The 19,543-nt window shown below is 45.8% G+C and overlaps 1 protein-coding gene and 1 gene segment (V, D, J or C); one reads left to right on the top strand and one right to left on the bottom strand.

Moving 5' to 3' along the window:
- Positions 1-19,543, bottom strand: part of LOC122733853 (immunoglobulin lambda-1 light chain-like) — a 773,472-nt gene that overhangs the window by 686,845 nt on the left and 67,084 nt on the right. The window lies entirely within an intron of this gene.
- Positions 10,960-11,564, top strand: LOC122736504. The segment is given in 2 exon segments: positions 10,960-11,084; positions 11,215-11,564. Coding segments are annotated over 2 exon segments (396 nt in total).

Raw genomic sequence — 19,543 nt, 5'->3', positions numbered from 1 at the left:
TCCTAGAAGCTTGTTCTTTTTCACCCTCCAATAGTCACCCAAAAACTTAGTTCATTTTCAGACCGAGGTTTGCTTCTTGATCTGCTTCATTACTCTTCAATCACACATGGTCCAGTGAGGACATGTAGAGGTTTGATAAGCAATGGTGCAGAGTAACAACCCAATGGGAAGGAAGTCCTGAGGTCTCAAAGGATCTTTGGATAGGGCCAAGTCAGGGGCACTTCTGTCTACACTGGGCATGTGTTCTCACCTGCCTGTGATACATGAGGTCCAATCCTTAATAGAGTCTCTGCAAACTCTAGTCATTGTCCAATGAAAGTCTCAGACCATTTTCTTCTGGTTGATCCAACACTTTCAGCATCTTTCCTCTTCTTCTTCCAGAGTTTTCCCAAAGGGTAGGATGCCACCAACACATGCATAGAGGTCATGTCTCCAAGTAACTGTTCCATCAGCCTTTGGAGGTGATAGGAGCCCTGAAGGAGACTTGGGGCATATCTGCAAACAAGGAGAATCCAGTTGGACAGATGCTGATGAAGGAGTCTTTACCTTCCCCACAGCTTCTATAGCAATTGGGGCAATTAAAATTATATGTAATCACCCTAAAATTGTCCCAAGTTTAGGGAACATGGCTGGGCTTTCTCATATATTTGTTACTTAGAAATTAGAGGTGACTGCACCAGTTTGGGGGCATTAAACATTTATTAAAGCATATTCAATATGGGTAAAGAGAGCATATGGCTCAGAAAGTTAGTAAAACTTAGCTAGGGCAGAGGAGAGAGAGAGAAAAGGGCTGTGTGGATCTCCTTCCTCGTTCCCAGGCCAAGAGCATGAGTCACTGTGTAAGCTTCCTGTGGCCGAAGGAGAGCCCACCCTTACACGTTGCTCAAAGTTAATTGGCTAGCATCATTCAAGTCTATTGGTTGACTGGATTTGAGAGTGGTTCGGCACAGTGTGTGGTGATATCAGAGTACAGAGCCCTCTGAGGGGAAAAAGCCTTCAGGTAGGTGTGGCTTTGAGTGAGGTAACTTCTATTGTCTGTATTCACAGTCCAAAGTCCAACTTGCCTGGCTCTGGGCAGGTCTTAAAAGTTCTGGGAAGGCTCTCTGTGTTAGGCCCTTGAGCAGGAACCTCTGGGAGTCCCAAAACCCCATTATTTTTTCAAAGGCCCCACTGTGCTTCATTAAGAAACATGGAAGGGGGGCAGCTAGGTGGCACAGTGGATAGAACACCGGCCCTGGAGTCAGGAGTACCTGAGTTCGAATCCAGCCTCAGACACTTAACACTTACTAGCTGTGTGACCCTGGGCAAGTCACTTAACCTCAATTTCCTCACTCAAAAAAAATATGGAAGGTTTCCTTAAATGAAGCAGTGATGACAGATATGACGACTAACAATGTACAGGGGAATGAAAAGAGAGAAAAGAATTTGAGCAATGCATTGACAAAAAACTAAAGGGGGCAGTCCCCTTTAGGGGTAGATATTACAAATAGTGTATGCAATAGGAAGAGGAAAACAGAAAAATGTCCATTTAAGTCTTTAAAAGTTTTACCTCGGGGGCAGCTAGGTGATGCAGTGGATAGAGCACCGGCCCTGGATTCAAGAGGACCTGAGTTCAGGTCCGGCTGTGTGACCCTGGGCAGGTCACTTAACCCCGATTGCCTCACTAGAAAAAACAAAAACAAAAAAAGTTTTATCTCAGATGATTCTTGGGATGTCATCTGGGTATAGCTGTGGATTCTGCCTCTGGATTCTGGTCATGGTCTCAGGTGTGGTTGTAGAGAAGTCTCTCAGGTGTGGATGGAATTTGGAATCAGGTACCTGGAGAACACTGGGGATTGCCTGGTTCTCCATGCGGCTGGAAGGTTTCTTACAAAATTGATCTTAACAAAACTTTAAATAGCTTTGCCAATAATGAAATCAAACAATGATAGTTCTCAAAAACATATATCTAAGGAAATTCTGAATCTTTTAGAGATTTTACAATCATTGATTGTCCAGTTGTTAAATAAGAAATGGATGTAGTAAAAACAAAAATTGAAACATTTAAAAAACTTAATATTGCTGCAGACCCCCTGTGGAGAATTAAATATAAAAGTTGTCAGATCAATTTCAGTTATAATAACTTGCAACAAAAGTGGATGTCTCCTTAAGTTACCTGCAAAAGAGTCTATAAGTTATGCTGATTATACCCTTCTTTAATACAGGGCTGAGACAATTGTGATATTAATTTTTAAAAAGGGTTTATATCTTGGTTTCATCACTTGTTATATCATCTGCCTAATTATACTCATGCCATTATGAGAGATTAAAGAATCTAATATAATTGGTAACAGATGTCAAAGCCCAATTCAACATTTTATCCATCACGACATCTGAGATAATTATCGGGTTACCACAAAAGAATAGAGAAGTAAGGGAAATGAACATTGTCAAGCTTAGTGGCTCTGCAGACAATCAGTGCAATGTGTGGAGGGCAAACTGAGTCAGGCTTAATCAGATGCATGGGAATGAGATGTCATCAGGCATAAGGAGGGGGAATCAATGCCAAGAGTAGAATGAGATGGCATAGCTGAGCCATCTGGGGCTATGGGGGGCAGGGGGTGGGTAGGGGGGAATAAAACCAAAAGAAGCCAACCTCAACTCTTGCCAATGGCTGTTCTCTCAGCTTTTGACAAGGCAGTGCAGTACCTAGACTTTATGAGTGTCACCCCTCCTGTGACAATTCAATGCCCACTCTTGTTTGATGATACAGGGTTAAGGCCCATTTCTGGCATTTACTATTAGCAAGACCTCAGGGAAGTCACTGAAACTCCCTGGGTGTAAGTGAAAGAGAAATGGTCACAGAGACAGAGACAGACAGACAGAGGAAGAGAGACAGAAAATGAGACAGAGACAAAGAAGGACAGAGCTGCAGAGCCTGCAGACCTCTGGGAACTTGAGGAGGGCAGGGGGAAAGCTGGGCCTGGACTGGCAGGGGATATTTTTGTCTCACTTCCCCACTGAATCTGTCACTGTGTGAGCATAACCACTACCAGCACTATAATAGGACTGACAGTAGTAATTGGCTCCATCCTCAGGCTGGATGTTGCTGATGGACAAGTATCTGGTGGCCCCAGAGCCTGAGCCAGAGAAGCAATCAGGGATGCCCTCACCCCTGTCTGCACTTCCACTGCTGGTGACCCTCATGATAAACTGAGAGGCCTTTCCTGGGCTCTACTGGTGCCAATAAATTCTGTTGCTGCTGTCCCCACCGCTCAGGGTGCAAGTGAGTTTGGCTGTGGCACCTAGGGATGCAAACATCAGGGGACGCACAGACCCCTGCTAGCTGCCCACCAATTCCCCAAAATAGCATCTGTCCACAGGACAAAAGATGGATGGTCTCAGGAAAGGACAATCTTCTGCATATGTGTGGGAGGGACCAGGTCCTGGAAGCTTGTTCTTTTTCACTCTCCAATAGTCATCCAAAAGCTTAGTTCATTTTCAGACAAAGGTCTGCTTCTTGACCTTGTGCTTCATTATTCTTCAGTCACACATGGTCCAGTGAGGACATCTAGAGGTTTGGTAGAAGCACCACATTGTTAACCAATGGTAAAGAGTAAACACCCAATTGGAAGGAAGTCCTGAGGTCTCAAAAATTTTTTCAATAGAGCCAAGTCAGGGGCACTTCTGTCTACACTGAGCATGCTTTCTCACCTGCCTGTGATACATGAGGTCCAATCCATAACAGAGCCTCTGCACAGCTCTAGTCATTGCTCATTGAAAGTCTCAGGACATTTTCTTCTGGCTGATCCAACACCTTCAGCATCTTTCCTCCTCTTCTTCCAGAGTTTTCCCAAAGGGTAGGATGCCATCAACATGCATTGAGGTCATGTCTCCAAGTCAGCCTTTGAATGTGATAGGTGCCCCCAAGAAGACTGGGGGCATATCTGCTAACAAGGAGAATCCACTTGGACAGATTCATACAAAGGAGTCTTGACCTTCCCACCTCTGCCCTAGGAGTCTAGTAAGAGCCACGAGGATGGATTGTTCACACAGAAGGAAAACAACTCTTAAGTGTGTGCTGTGGTGGCACCAACCTAAGGCCTGGGGGTCCAAGGGGAAAATGAAGACAGCCCCTGTCCTCAAGGAGCTCCCACTGAACTGGAGGGTTTTGTCTGCAAGTCAGATGGGCTCTGTCCATGGTCCTGAGGGTGCAGCAGCACAGCAGATGGCCAGGCCTCTTCTTTAGCATCACTTGTGCTGATAACAGGAGGTCACTTTGTGCTGGAATCCATGTCATAGAACTAAAGACTTTGGGGGTCTTCCAATATTTGGACTGCAGTAAAAGCAGCAGCAGTTACCAGGATGCATCTCCACAAGTCTGAATCTTAGCTCTCTGACTATGGACCCTGGGCTGCGAGAATTGCTATTCCTAAAGATGTTGGGTTCAATTTCCTAGACCCCTGTCCTTATGAGCCAAGGGGAGAGGGTGGTCAAGGTGGTGTTAGAGCTGTGACTTGCTTGGCACAAGCTACCTCCTAAATATTCTCTATGGAGAGGGGGTTAGCAGCTTCAGCCAGGTTGGCTTATCTGAGCTGTGGCTGGCAGTTGACTGACAGTTATTGAAGATGGCTAAGCCCTCCTCTATAAGAATTACTCCCATGGATGATGGCTAGGACAACTGAGTTAGAAACTAGACCCCTGGTGTTGAGGATGCTGCTACTCACAGAGGTCTTGGGCTTGTCTTGTTTCTTGTGGCAGTTGGTAAAAAGCTGTTGCTGCTGATGCTGAGGAAGGCAAGTCATTTCTCATATATTTCTTTTGCGGCGGGGGGGGGGGGAGACAATGAGGGTTAAGTGACTTGCCTAGGATCACAAGCTAGTAAGTGTTAACTGTCTGAGGCTGGTTTTGAACTCAGTTCCTTCTGAATCAAGGGCCGGTGCTTTATCTACTGAGCCACTTAGCTTCCTCCCCTTCATTTCTCTTTTCTTAATTTTTTTTTTTTTGGTGAGGCAATTGGGGTTAAGTGACTTGCCCAGGGTCACACAGCCAGTAAGTGTCAAATGTCTGAGGCCGGCTTTGAAATCATGTCCTCCTGAATCCAGGGCCGGTGCTCTATCCACTGTGCCACCTAGCTGCCCCCCATTTCACTTAAATGATCTGTCCCCTTAGGGATAGCTGAGGGGTCTGGACTGGAAGTAGGTCTGATGTCTCATGAAGCACTGCTATTCCTAAATCTCCTGTGTTCAGGGTTCTGTGCTATCTACATTAGAGTCTGTGGGGAGATAGGGGTCAGTGCAGTGGTAGGGGTTCATCTTTTCTGGTATATGCTACACCTCTCTTACTCAGGTGTCCTGGTTGTATAACATTCCAGAGATAAATCTTCTTGTTTAATAATAACTAATTAAGGGCATATTGAATCTTAGGATGGTGCATTGGTCCACTGTAGCACTTTGAGGGTTTGGGGGGACAGTATTTTACTTTTAATTTATGGAATAAAACAAGAATTTCTGTAACCTAGTATAATAAATATAAAAGATGTGTGCACATAAGTCTGCAAATCTATTATGTACAACAGGCTTTTCCTTTCAAATATATGATAAAATTAAAAATGTATAAGAATATATGCCATTCCCCAATTGACAAATGGTCAAAGGATATGAACAGATAATGTTTAGATAAAGAAATCTAAACAACATATGGTGATATGAAACAAATGCTCTAAATCATTATTGATTAGAGAGATTCAAATTAAAACAACTTTGAGATGCCATCTCACACCTGTCAGATTGGCTAATAAAAAAGAAAAGAAAAATGACACTTGTTTGAGGGGATATGGAAAAATTAGGACACTGATACTAATGTTGGTGGAACTGTGAACTGATCCAACCATTTTTTTGTGGGCTTATGGGGGTTAAGTGACTGGCCCGGGGTCACACAGCTGGTAAGTGTCAAGTGTCTGAGGTTGGATTTGAACTCAGGTACTCCTGAATCCAAGGCCAGTGCTTTATCCACTGTGCCACCTAGCTGCCCCCTTGACCCAACCATTTTGGAAGGCAAACCTGTAACAATGCCCCAAGAGTTAGAAAACTTATTGTCCCCTTTGATGCAGCAACAGCACTCAAGTCTGTTTGCCAAGGTGTTCAAGAAAAAAAGGAAGACAATCTACATGTTATAAACCATTTTGTGGCAGCAAAGAAGAGTAAATTGAGGGGATGCCTATAACTGGGGAATGGATAAACAACTTTGTGATGTATGATTGTAATGGAATCATACTGGGCTGTGAGGAGGGATGAATTGGTTGATTTGATAAAAAAACATGGAAAGATTTGCATGAAATAATGAAGAGTGAAATGAGTGGAAACAAGAGAACATTATACACAACAACAACAACAATATTTTTCAAAGAACAATTGTGAAGAACTAAGCTATTGTATCATAAATAATCAAATGGACTACATGGACCCTCTAAATGAAGATGTCATCTACCTTCAAAGGAGTTAATAAATAGAAATATGCATGGTATGGTTTTACATATATGTGTATAGTATGTATGTATATGTATATATGTACATATGTGTGTATGTGTATGTGTGAAAAGGTAACCCTCTCCAGTGAGGAATGGGAAGGCAGGGAGAAGGTTAATAACTGGAGATGTAATATAAATAAATAAGAAAATGTACATTTTTTAAAAAGAAATTGTTTAGATTGGAATCCATAGCAATATTCAGGAAAGGTGATGAGCTTTGGGGATGCAAGCAGAGTGGGGCAGTCATCTGTACTTTTCGCTTCATCCAGTGGAGGACAGACAAGGTCCTTCAAGGCGGGGGAGGGGAGGGTAGGTATTGAGCTCTTAATGATGCTCAAATGTGATACCTAGGGAGGGAGAGAGATAGTAAGAGGCAGAGACTGAGGAGGGGACAGAGAACAGGAATTAGGAGATCCAGACCAAGTGGAGTGAGAGCACATCTTGATCCACCTCCAGAAATCAGATCAGGGAGATGCCTGGGTGGACCTGGACTCAGGAAGACCTGAGTTCGAATCTCACTTCAGATATTAGTCTTTGATCCTGGGCATCACTATAGTCCTTCCAGCCTCAGTTTCCTTATCTGTAGCATGTACCTTCCAAGGCTATGGTGAGATTCAAAGGAGGCATTATCTATAAAGTGCCTGCCAGTCCTTAAAGTGATGTATAATGCCTATTCTTGTTTTTCTTACTGTGATTCCCGAGGGGTGGCTCCAGCAATTCATCCCATTCTTTTCTGGGAGCTTTGGGAAGTGTCACCTCTTTGTCTTCTGCTCCTCACATGATTTTCTGGACCTAGGTTCACTCCCTCCAGGACAAAGGGACCTCCAGGGTTAGGCGTCACTCCCTGCCCCACAAACACCCACACATCCTGTGGACTTTACCTGACTCTGTGCTATCTGTGTTATGGGATAAATGGCAGGTCCTCTCCCTGTGTCATAAAACCTTGTATTCTCAGGTGTGGAGGTGGGAGGAAAATGAACTTGGTTTGTTCCCTCATCTCTCTCCAGCTGCCAAACCCAGGATGCAGAAGCATGAGCTGAGCTTTGCCTGAGCAGGCCTCAAGGTCTGGGTGGGCACCATGGGGAAGGAGCACTGCCTGTGGCCAGAAGAGTCTGCAGGTCCCATGAGCACTGACGAGGGCAGGGGGATGCTTCTTAAGGCCTATTGGAGGGGTGGTGCTTATTCACAAAGGTCGGCAAATGTGGCCAGGGATGGTCACCACTGAGGTCATGAGCTACAGTCACACTTCCTCTCTAGAGTCTCTGCTGCCGCTTGTCTTCCCCTTGAAGGTGTCTGTCCTCATGCCCTCATGAGCACAGGGAGCTGTCCAAGGGCTCACCTTGAACACCTGAGATTGCTCTTTCCAAGGGAAAGTGGGAGTAGAGTCATAGAAGAGGAGAAATTGTGCAGAGGCCTCCCCCTCATCTCCTCTCCCCCACCCACATCTGGAGGTGAGAAGGCTCAGTCTCCCCCAAACACTCTGGAAAAGAGGAAAGTTCTGGTTCTGGGGACAGAAGTCCTGGCTTCAAGGGCAATGTTCATTTCTGGCGCTTACTATCAGAGTGACTTTGGGAATCTCACTGAATCTCCCTGGGCTATATGAGAGAGACACACAGAGACACAGAGATGGAGATAGAGAGACAGAGACCACCACAAACAGAATCCTATTGCCTGGCCCTTTCTCCTCTGCTGGCGAAGTCCCAGCCGTGAGCAGCAGGACCGTGTGACCTCGCCGCCCTCTGGCAGCTTGCGGTGGGTCAGAGTCCCAGGACCAGGCAGGAATCTGGGGCCATGGCTGGCAGGGGGGATTTTGTCTCACTTTCCTGATGAATGTGATACTGTAGCTGATGTTTCTGCCAATGCCACAAACGTGTCTGGTCCTTCATATTTATTCCTCTTCCATCTCTTATGCTCAAGTGAGGACATCTGGAGGCTTAGCAACAACAGCATAATTCTCAAGCTATTGTGAAGAGGAGCCACCCAAGTGAAAGAAAGTCCTGAGTCTCCAAGGGTCTTTGGGTACAGCCAAGTCAGGGGCCCTTCTCTCTCCTCGGGGCCAGGGCTCACATCTCACTGATGAATGTGACCCACATCCCTTACAGAGTCTCTGCGCAGCTCTGGGATATGTCCATTGAAGGCTCTGGGTCATTCGCTTCTAGCCAGACTTTCATTCCCCTGTCCTTCCTGTCCTCCAGAGTCATCTCAAAGTCTGGGTGTCAACAAGATCTTCTAATGAGGGTTTCTGGAATAAATTAAAACAACTCTTGAGTGCCACCTCACACCTATCACAGTGGCAAATATAACCAAAATGGAAAATACCAGATGTTGGAGGGGATGTGGGAAAATTGGAGCACTAATGTATTGTTGGTGGAGAGTAAATTGGAACTATGGCCAATGGACTATGAGACTGTACAGACCCTTTGACCACGTGATACATACCAGTATGTATCCCAAAGAGATCAGAAAAAGGGAAAAGGACACGCTTGTGCAAAAATATTTATAGCAGGTCTTTTTGTTGTAGCAGGGTATTGGTATCTTTTGTGTGGACATCCAATCCTTCTGGCTCTTACTAGACTCCTGTGGCAGAGGTGGGGAATGTAAGCACTCCTTTATCGGCATGTGTCCACCTGGATTCTCCTTGTTTGCACAGATGCGCCAAGTCACTCTGAGGGCACCTATCATCCTCAAAGGCTGATGGTTCAGTTACTCGGAGATGTGACCTCTATGCATGTCGATGGCATCCTGCCCTTCAGGAAAACTCCGGAAGACGAGGAAAGAGGCTGAAGGTGTTGGATCAGCCAGAAGGAAATGGCCTGACTTTCACTGGACAATGGATTGGACCTGTTGGATCACAGGCAGTTGTGAACACATGCCCAGTCTAGAAAGAAGTGCCCCTGACTTGGCTCCATCCAAAGATCCTTTGAGACCTCGGGATTGTCTTCCCTTTGGGTGATTACTCTTCACCACTGGTTAACAATGACAGTGCTTCATTTGGAATTATTCCCAAAGGGCAATAAAGCTGTGCATACCCTTTGACCCAGCAATTCCACTTTTAGGTCTCTTGCCCAAAGAAATCATGGAAGGGGGAAAGGGACCCACATGTACAAAAATATTTATAGCTGCTCTTTACGTGGTGGCAAGGAATTGGAAGTTGAGAGGGTGCCCATCCATTGGGGAATGGCTGGACAAGTTGTGGTATATGAATACAATGGAATACTATTGTGCTGTAAGAAATGATGAGCAGGAAGAGTTCAGAGAAACCTGGAGGGTCTTATGTGAGCTGATGATGAGTGAGATGAGCAGAACCAGAAGAACATTGTACACAGTATCATCAACATTGAGTGTTGACCTACTGTGATGGACTAGATTCTTCTCACCAATGCAATGGTACAGAAGAGCTCCAGGGAACTCATGATGGAAGAGGATCTCCAAATCCAGGAAAAAAAAAAAGAAAAAAAGAACTGTGGAGTATAGATGCTGATTGAACCATATTATTTCTTTTGTTTTGGTGCTGTTGTTTTTTTATTCTATTTTGAGGTTTTGCATCACTGCTCTGATTCTTTCTCTTGTAACAGGATTAATGCAGACATAGGATTAATGTTATTATGTGTATATGTATATGTGTGTGTATATATCTATATCTATATGTATATGTATAGAGATATATAGATATAACCTATATCAGATTACCTGCTGTCTAGGGGAGGGGGGAGGGAGGGGAGGGAGGGAGAAAAATCTGAAATTGTAAAGCCTGTATAAACAAAAGTTGAGAACTATCTTTACATGTAACGGAAAAAATAAAATACCTTATACATTAAAAAAAAAAAAACCAATGACGGTGCTTATACAAAACCTCTAGATGTCCTCACTGGACCGTGTGTGAGAGAAGAGTAATGTAGGAGAGGAACAAGAAGCAAACCTTTGTCTGAAAATGAACTAAGCTTTTGGGTGACTATTGGAGAGTGAAAAAGAACAAGCTTCCAGGACCTGGTCCCTCCCGCACACATGCAGAAGATTGTCTTCTGCTAAGCCCATGCATCTTTTTTCTTGTGGAAAGAAGCTATCTTGGGGAATTGGTGGGCAGTGAGAAGGGGTCTGTGGGTCTCCAGATGTTTCCTTGAAAGGATTGGGTGGTATGGTGGCCTGCAGCCACTAGTGGTCACTGTGGGGCTGGTCCTGGGCATTCAGGGGAGTCTGGGGATATCAGGTGGGGAGCAGTCCAGCTGGCTGTGTCTGTGGCTGCCCTGACCCTGTGATTCGTCATGTGTGACATCTCAGCTGATTGGAGCCAAGGCTTACCAAGACCCCACCCCCATCCCCAGCATGACAGGCACAGCACCTGTGACCCCATAGTTAGGACCCAGCTTTTATTTGAGAAGAGGCTGGATCAGACCCAGATTTGCATCCAGGCCCTTCCCACCCTCCCAACCCCCATCCCAGGCTTACAGGGGGAGAATAAGAGGGACCTGGAGGAGCCCAGGCCCAGCTGGGAGCTCTTTGGGGAGCAGAGCACTTGGGGTCCCCTGCACCATGGCCTGGCCTCTTGTCTGCCTCTTCCTGCTCACTGTCTGCTCAGGTCAGGGCTGCCCTCAGACCTCTCCTTGTCCTGCTCCCTCATCCCTGCCCCTGGTTCTCTGCTGAGGGTCTCAAAGCCCTTTCCCCATTTCTTCTTGTTCTAGGACATTAATGAGTGTCTGTGTTTGCAGGTTCCTTCTCCCAGCTTGTGGTGACTCAGCCTCCCTCTGCCTCCGCATCCCTGGGAGCCACAGCCAAACTCTCCTGCACCCTGAGCGGTGGGGACAGCAGCAATACTATTTATTGGTACCAGCAGAGCCCAGGGAAGGCCCCTCGGTATATCATGTATGTCGGCAGCAGTGGAAGTGCAGGCAGGGGTGATGGGATCCCTGATCGCTTCTCTGGCTCAGGCTCTGGGGCCACCAGATACTTGTCCATCAGCAACATCCAGCCTGAGGATGAGGCCGATTACTACTGTCAGTCCTATTATAGTGCTGGTAGTGGTTATTATCACACAGTGACACATTCAGTGGGGAAGTGAGACAAAAACCTCCCCTGCCAGCCCAGGCCCAGCTTTCCCCTGGCCCCCCTCAGGCTCCCAGGGGTCTGCAGGCTTTGCAGCTCTGTCCTTCTCTCTCTCTGTCTCATTTTCTGTCTCTCTTCCTCTCTCAGTCTGTCTGTCTCTCAGTCTCTGTGTCCATCTCGCTTTCTCTTACACTCAGGGAGGGTCAGTGACTTCCTTGATGTCTCACTGATAGTAAAGGCCAGACATGGGCCTTGACCACAGGTCACCTGACCCCGCAGCCAGTCCTTTCCCCCTGTTCCAAGCTGCCCTGGAGGAGCCTGCCAACAGGAGGGGCTTTAGCTGGGCCTTCGGGCTCCAGGATGAAGCTGACTGAGAAGAGGTGACAGGGAGGCCCCTGTCCTGGCTGCTCCAGCTGGGCCCTGTTGGCTCTCACAACGGGCAGTCTGGGTTGTCTAAGGTGACCCCTTGGACACCTGCTACTGAGGCCATGACCACAGACACCTCCAAGGGGAAGGAAAGGGGCATCATAGGCAGTGGAGAGGAAGCATGAACCTCAGTTGCTGACAGGGCTTAGTCCATATTTGCACCCCTGTGATCCAGGAGTCACCCTTTCAACAGGCCTTGGCCATGAGGCCTCAGGGAGGCTGAGTCCCACAGACTCCAAACCCCTCTCCCAAGTGTGAAACATCAGGCCACACCTCGACCAAGTCCTAAGAAGCAGGAAGAGGGTCCAGCATCTCCTGGCCCCTGGGTCACAGTGCCATGGCCTTCTACTTGGCCATACCTCCTGAGATTCCACACTAACATGTTATGGGGGGGGGGAGGGGTAATAGGGAGGGATTTTGTGTAGGAGTTCTTAGGAATTCCTCTTTAAAGAATGACGCCCGGGCTGGTTCAACATTAGGAAAACTATTAACATAATCAACCACATTAATAAGAAAACCAACCAAAATCATATGATTATCTCAATAGATGCAGAGAAAGCTTTTGACAAAGTACAGCACCCATTCCTAACAAAAACACTAGAGAGTTTAGGAATAGGAGGAGCTTTCCTTAGAATAATAAACAGTATCTACCTAAAGTCATCAGCAAGTATTAAATGCAATGGAGATAAATTAGAGGCCTTCCCAATAAGATCAGGGGTGAAACAGGGATGTCCATTATCACCCCTATTATTTAATATTGTTCTAGAAATGTTAGCTTTAGCAATCAGAGAAGAGAAAGGAATTAAAGGAATTAGAATAGGCAAGGAGGAAACAAAACTATCACTCTTTGCAGATGATATGATGGTATACTTAAGGAATCCTCGAGAATCAAGTCAAAAATTACTTGAAACAATTAACAACTTTAGCAAAGTAGCAGGATATAAAATAAATCCACATAAATCATCAGCATTTCTATACATGACCAACAAAGTCCAGCAGCAAGAGATAGAAAGAGAAATTCCATTTAAAGTAACGGTAGATAATATAAAATACTTGGGAGTCTACTTGCCAAGACAAACCCAGGAACTCTATGAACACAACTACCAAACACTCTTCACACAAATCAAATCAGATCTAAATAATTGGAAAGATATCAATTGCTCATGGATAGGCAGAGCTAATATAGTAAAAAGGACAATACTGCCTAAATTAATTTACTTATTCAGTGCCATACCAATCAGACTACCTAAAAATTATTTTATACAGCTAGAACAAATAATAACAAAATTAATCTGGAAAAACAAAAAATCAAGAATATCCAGGGAAATAATGAAAAAAAATTCACAGGAAGGTGGATTAGCGGTACCAAACCTGGAGCTTTACTATAAAGCGGCAGTCATCAAAACTATCTGGTACTGGCTAAAAAATAGAGTGGTAGATCAATGGAATAGGCTAGGCTCAGGAAATGCAGTAGTAAATGACACTAGTAATGTAGTGTTTGATAAACCCAAAGACTCCAGCTTCTGGGATAGGAACTCAGTATTTGACAAAAACTGCTGGGAAAACTGGAAGATAGTATGGCAGAAATTAGGCATAGACCAACATCTTACACCTTATACTAAAATAAGGTCAAAATGGATACATGATTTAGACATAAGAGGTGATACCATAGGTAAATTAGGAGAGAAAGGAATAGTGTAGCTATCAGATCTTTGGAAAGGAAAACAGTTTTTGACCAAACAAGAGATAGAGTATATTATAAAATGCAAAATGGATGATTTTGATTATATTAAATTAAAAAATTTTTGTACAAACAGAAGCAATGCGTCCAAGATTGGAAGGGAGGCAGAAAGCTGGGAAACAATTTTTGAGTCCAGTGCTTCTGATAAAGGCCTCATCTCTAAAATATATAGGGAATTAAATCAAATTTATAAGAATCCAAGTCATTCCCCAATTGAGAAATGGTCAAAGGATATGAACAGGCAGTTTTCTGATGAAGAAACCAAAGCTATCTATTCCCATATGAAAAAATGCTCTAAATCTCTAATGATTAGAGAGATGCAAATTAAAACAACTCTGAGGTACCACCTGACACCTATCAGATTGGCTAAAATGACAAAAAAGGAAGATAATAAATGTTGGAGAGGCTGTGGGAAAATTGGAACACTAATGCATTGTTGGTGGAGCTGTGAGCTGATCCAACCATTCTGGAGAGCAATTTGGAATTATGCCCAAAGGGCGATAAAGCTGTGCATACCCTTTGACCCAGCAATCCCACTTTTAGGTCTTTTGCCCAAAGAAATCATGGAAGGGGGAAAGGGACCCACATGTACAAAAGTATTTATAGCTGCTCTTTACGTGGTAGCAAGGAATTGGAAGTTGAGAGGGTGCCCATCAATTGGGGAATGGCTAGACAAGTTGTGGTATATGAATACAATGGAATACTATTGTGCTGTAAGAAATGATGAGCAGGAAGAGTTCAGAGAAACCTGGAGGGTCTTATGTGAGCTGATGATGAGTGAGATGAGCAGAACCAGAAGAACATTGTACACAGTATCATCAACATTGAGTGTTGACCTACTGTGATGGACTATATTCTTCTCACCAATGCAATGGTACAGAAGAGTTCCAGGGAACTCATGATAGAAGAGGATCTCCAAATCCAAGAAAAAAGAAAGAAAGAACGAACTGTGGAGTATAGATGCTGATTGAACCATATTATTTCTTTTGTTTTGGGTGCTGTTGTTTTTCTTTTTCTATTTTGAGGTTTTGCATCACTGCTCTGATTCTTTCTCTTGTAACAGGATTAATGCAGAAATAGGATTAATGTTATTATGTGTGTATATATATATCTATATGTATATGTATAGAGATATATAGATATAACCTATGTCAGATTGCTTGCTGTCTGGGGGAGGGGGGAGAGAGGGGAGGGAGGGAGAAAAATCTGAAATTGTAAAGCATGTGTGGACAAAAGTTGAGAACTATCTTCACATGTAACGGAAAGAATAAAATACCTCATACATTAAAAAAAAAAGAATGATGCCCTCTTGCACACAAATCCAATTAGAATAAAATAATATTTTATTTAGTCACTAGGGAAAGGAAACCAAGAGAGAAGTCCTTGGACTTCTTCTCATGGGGAGAAAGGCATGGCACAGAGTGTGGCTCTGAGATACCAATCTCCTCCAGCACAGACAGATACTGGTCAGCTGAGGGAGGACAATGGCCTTCCGCCTCCGGCTGCCTTGCAGCAGAGCTCTCCTTGGCCATTGCTGAGGCTTGTGCCACCTGCTTCCCTGTCTCTGCCTCTGAACCTCGGGAAGCCAGCAGCTCCAAGATTTCTGTCAGCGCCAGGGCCAGGTCCCCAGAGTGTGTAGGGCCGGCTGGGCAAGCGGGGCCATGTCTCTGGGCTCCGTCTGCCTGACCTCGAGACTGCCGGAGCCACCACAAAGTCCGCCGCTGGCCTCTGCAGTTCGGAAATGGCTGGCCCAGAAATCGTGGGGGAGCCTTCCCTCTGAGCAAGGAGGCAAGACCCAGTTCAGAAGGTTGGGTTCACCTCGCCAAGGGCCAGCCAGCTTGGGCCACCTCTCTAACTTGAGCCAAAGCCCGATGGCAGGCTGCAGGGTGCCACTTCCTTATATAGGCAGAGGTCTCTTGGAGGGAGTGCACCACCCCGCTGGCAGCTCCACCTCCCTCCCCCTGAGCATGGGCACGTGACATCAACGCCCACTCCACTCGACCCCTGGAAGGAGGCCACAATCTTGAAGCCTTAGTGCGAGCCTTTGTCCCGAAATCCCAGGAATGCCCATCCAGTGGGGGAAGGGCAAAGCAACCTCTGCTCTACCATGGGGGTCGACTATTATTGTGCTCTACCCAATGGCAAGCACGATGATTTCAGAAAAGCTTGCAAAGACTCCTATGAACTGATGGATAGTGAAGAGAACGTAGTGCACAGAGACAGCTATATTGTTGGATGAACAACTGTGGAGGACTCAACTATTCTCAACAAGACAAGGAGGCAACAAAATCCTAGGGGCCTATTGAGGAAATTGACTATACCCCTCCAAAGAAAGAACTGATATGGATGCAACACACTGAAGGAGGCTCTTTCTCACTGTCTTTCATTTTGGTCCTCTGAATCAAGTTTTCTTCTACAAAATGATAAAGGTGGTAACATTTTCCATCATCAAAGGTCTATAACCCATATCTGAATGCTTGTGGACTCACACATGGGGGAGCACAGGGTGGGAAAGAGGGAGAAAACACGGAACCCAAAACTATCAATAAAAATGTTTATTACACAAAAGTTAAAATTCAAATTTAAAGATTATCTATCTAATGAAGTTCAGAATCTTTTAGAGATTTGACAATTAGACGTCCAGTTGTTACATATGAATCTCAGATACAATCAAAACAGAAAATTAGCTCTTCTTCCTTCTACTTGTTCTCCCTCTTCTTCTTCCAATTCTTTCTTCTACTACTGACCTTGGGTTATTTTTTTTCCTTCGGCAAGCACTGAACATTGTTTCTCATGTTCTTTTTGTCTACAAGCCCAAGAGAAGAGGCCATCCGTGTCCTCGCCCTTGTATGTGGTGGAAGGATCAAAGCCCCAAAGGAGTTCTGGAAGGGTAGAGGTCCAGTGGCAAGACCGTCTTTCACGGAGTGCCCTGGGGCTTGCTCCATGTTCTAGGATCCTGACAACTGGATGGAAAAGTGCAGGTGGTTAAGAAAAGCCAGTGAGGTGGAAGCTGCAATGATGCTCCTGTTCAAGGCTGTCCTTGCCCTGGGGACAGAAAGCCTCGCCCTCTCCCTTAGCACAGCCTTGGCTCTCTTTCAGCTCCTTCCACAGGCAAGGGATGGGATAGCAGTCAATCACTCCCCTCACTCCAATGGCTACTGCCAACAGAAGGCAAACGAAATGAAATGGGATTCCTCCCACCTGGCATCTGCAGAGCAAAGAGGAGGCTGGAAACAAGGAGGAATGGAAAAGGGAAATGGGAGGCTAGGAAGAAAGAAGAGAAGGCAGATAGAAGCGATGGGAGCTGTAAGAATCCCTAAGCACCTACTGAATTGGAGACCAGTACGTGGCTGAGCTGTCTTCGGGATTTTCTCACTGGATGTTCAAGAAAACCTTCCGAAGTCCCCACTATTCTTCTATCCATTGCAGAGTTAAGCCAATGGAGTTGGGTTGCAGTTAGGAGACTCACGCAGGGTCACTAGCTAGGGAAGCTTCTGAGAACGTGCGGGGTGTTCCGTCGCTCCCCCTGGAAGGCACTGCAGTCCACGAGGAGTCTGGGGCTGCAGCTCCGCACCCGGCCTTTGCATTGAGGAGAGAAGACCTTGCAACTTTCAGCCTCTGCTTCAGGACAGGCTTGCCAATCGCCCTGTCACCAGTTAGCTAGTAGGGACAACGGACTGACATTGCAGTACCCTCACAGAAGGAGCTTCCTTTGTGAAACTTAGAGAGACAATCCTGAAACCATCAGAGTGACAAAGGTCGTAGTGCTTTGAAAACAATTTTATTGAAACGTTCGTGTTCTCCATCACCATGCCCCAGGCCCTCCCCCAAGCCCCATTCAAACAGACAGATATCTCAGGCAAAACACGGTCTTAGTCAACAGGCTGAACGGGAAGAATAAAGTCAGTCCAAGTGATGAGTCTCTCAGCCTGATCTGCAAATGAAAATGAACAAGCACCTGCCACCTGGGCAAAGTAATGGGGCAGAGATGTCTTCTCTTCTTTCCAGTGGGCGTGTGCTTGTCTCTCTAGCTGGTATGTGGTCACATTCCCTTTTCTAATAGTGGTGGGCTTCTTGTCTTTGACCAGAAGGTTTCATGGCCTTGCAAGCTGCCTCCAGAAGAGAGAGGACAGGGGGCAGGCAGCTAAGTGGCACAGTGGATCAAACAGGGGCCCTGCCTTCAGGAGGACCTGAGTTCACAAGCTGCCGGTCTCAGACACTTGACACTCACTAGGTGTGTTCGTGTCCCAGGTTGGCTCTAGCAACGGAGTCCACACTGGCTGCATGAAGTTGCCTGCTGGCATTAGAAAGTGTCTCTGGGAGTCCCCTGTTGAAGCCTCAGGCTGAGGTTGGGAATTCACACCTCCATGGCACTGGGACAAGGCAGGGGAGCGCTGGCTGGCGGGTGGGGGGGGGGACACCTATAAAAGGCCAGCACCAGCTCCTGGGCAGCACTTCCTGCTCAGAGCAGACATTCCAACTAGAGCTCTCAGCCCCACTGACAAGCTTCCTGGAAGCACAACAAAGGTCGGTTTTCCCGCTGGGAAATGCCTTTCTCTTGGACTTCTAGCCAGATGCAGAGGCTCTTTTCCTAGGGCAACTTCCAGGAAAAGGCAGCTAAGAGGGCCGACCTGCCCTTTCTCCCTGGGGAACCTCATTTGGAGGTCACCCACAGACAAGCCTTAGAGAGAAGGGGAAAAGTGGTAACAGGGTTGAGAAGGAAGGAGAACTTCCAAGGGAAAAGGACTCAGGATAAAAGCCTGATGATAAGGAAGCCTCCACCTCGTCTGGCTCCTCACATTGCCCAAAGGTGCCAGCATGCCAGTTTCCAGAAAAGATCCCCAGAACAGGGCGAGTACACAGAGTGCTGGCGGAGAAATCCTCACGCTTCCTTTGAAACCCCAGTTTATGCCAAGAAAACTGGAAGTTTTGGAAGATGCCCTTCGCTGTGCCAAACTCCCAGCCAAAGACCAGTCTCCTTTGTTGCCTCAGTGTGTGCAAGTAAGACTGGAAGATTTGGAAGATGCCCTTAGGTGTGCCAAGCTTCTGGCTGAAGACTGGCCTCCTTTGTGACATTAAAGGATCAGAGGGCATAGAATATGATATTCCAGAGGGCAAAGGAACTGGGATTACAATCAAGAATCACCCACCCAGCAAAACTGTGTATAATCCTTCAGGGGAAAAAATAGGAATGCAATGAAAGAGAGGATGTTCATGCATTCTTGATGAAAAGACCTGAGCTGAATAGCTGAATAGAGTCTATGACAAGACCTTCCCAAGATAGTCAAGGGATTCATACAACATGGTACCCATTTAAGATGTTTTCTGGTCATTTTTCAGTCATAGCCAACTCTTCACTACCCCATTTGTTGTTTTCTTGGCAAAGACACTGAAATATCTACAGCTCATTTCACAGATGAGGAAACTGAGGTAAACAGGATGAAGTGACTTGCCCAGGGTCACACAGCTAGTGTTTAGGGTTAGAGTTAGAGTCAGAGGCATTTAAGGTTAGAATTAATGTTAGAGCCGAGGCCAGATTTGAACTCAGGAAGTTGAGTCATCCTGACTTCAGGCCCAGCACTCTATGCACTATGGTACCACCTAGTGGCTGAGATGGTACTGTCCAAATCTTAAGACAAGCTGCAGACCCAAGAGACGCTCCCCATGGGAACACTCATACTTGCCTTTTCAAGACCAGCAAAGGTCTATCGACTTCAAGATACAGGGAGGAAAGACCAGAGTATCCCTGTAGTGTAACAGCCCTCCCATTTAAAAAAGAAAACTGAGGCACAGAGCAAGAAGTGGCTGGCCTAAAGCCATGAGATTAG

This window comes from Dromiciops gliroides, chromosome 1, assembly GCF_019393635.1.
Source record: "Dromiciops gliroides isolate mDroGli1 chromosome 1, mDroGli1.pri, whole genome shotgun sequence".
Classification (NCBI taxonomy): Eukaryota; Metazoa; Chordata; class Mammalia; order Microbiotheria; family Microbiotheriidae; genus Dromiciops; species Dromiciops gliroides.
Note: the sequence above shows the minus strand (reverse complement) of the source record. Positions and strands in the feature narration are given on the sequence as shown.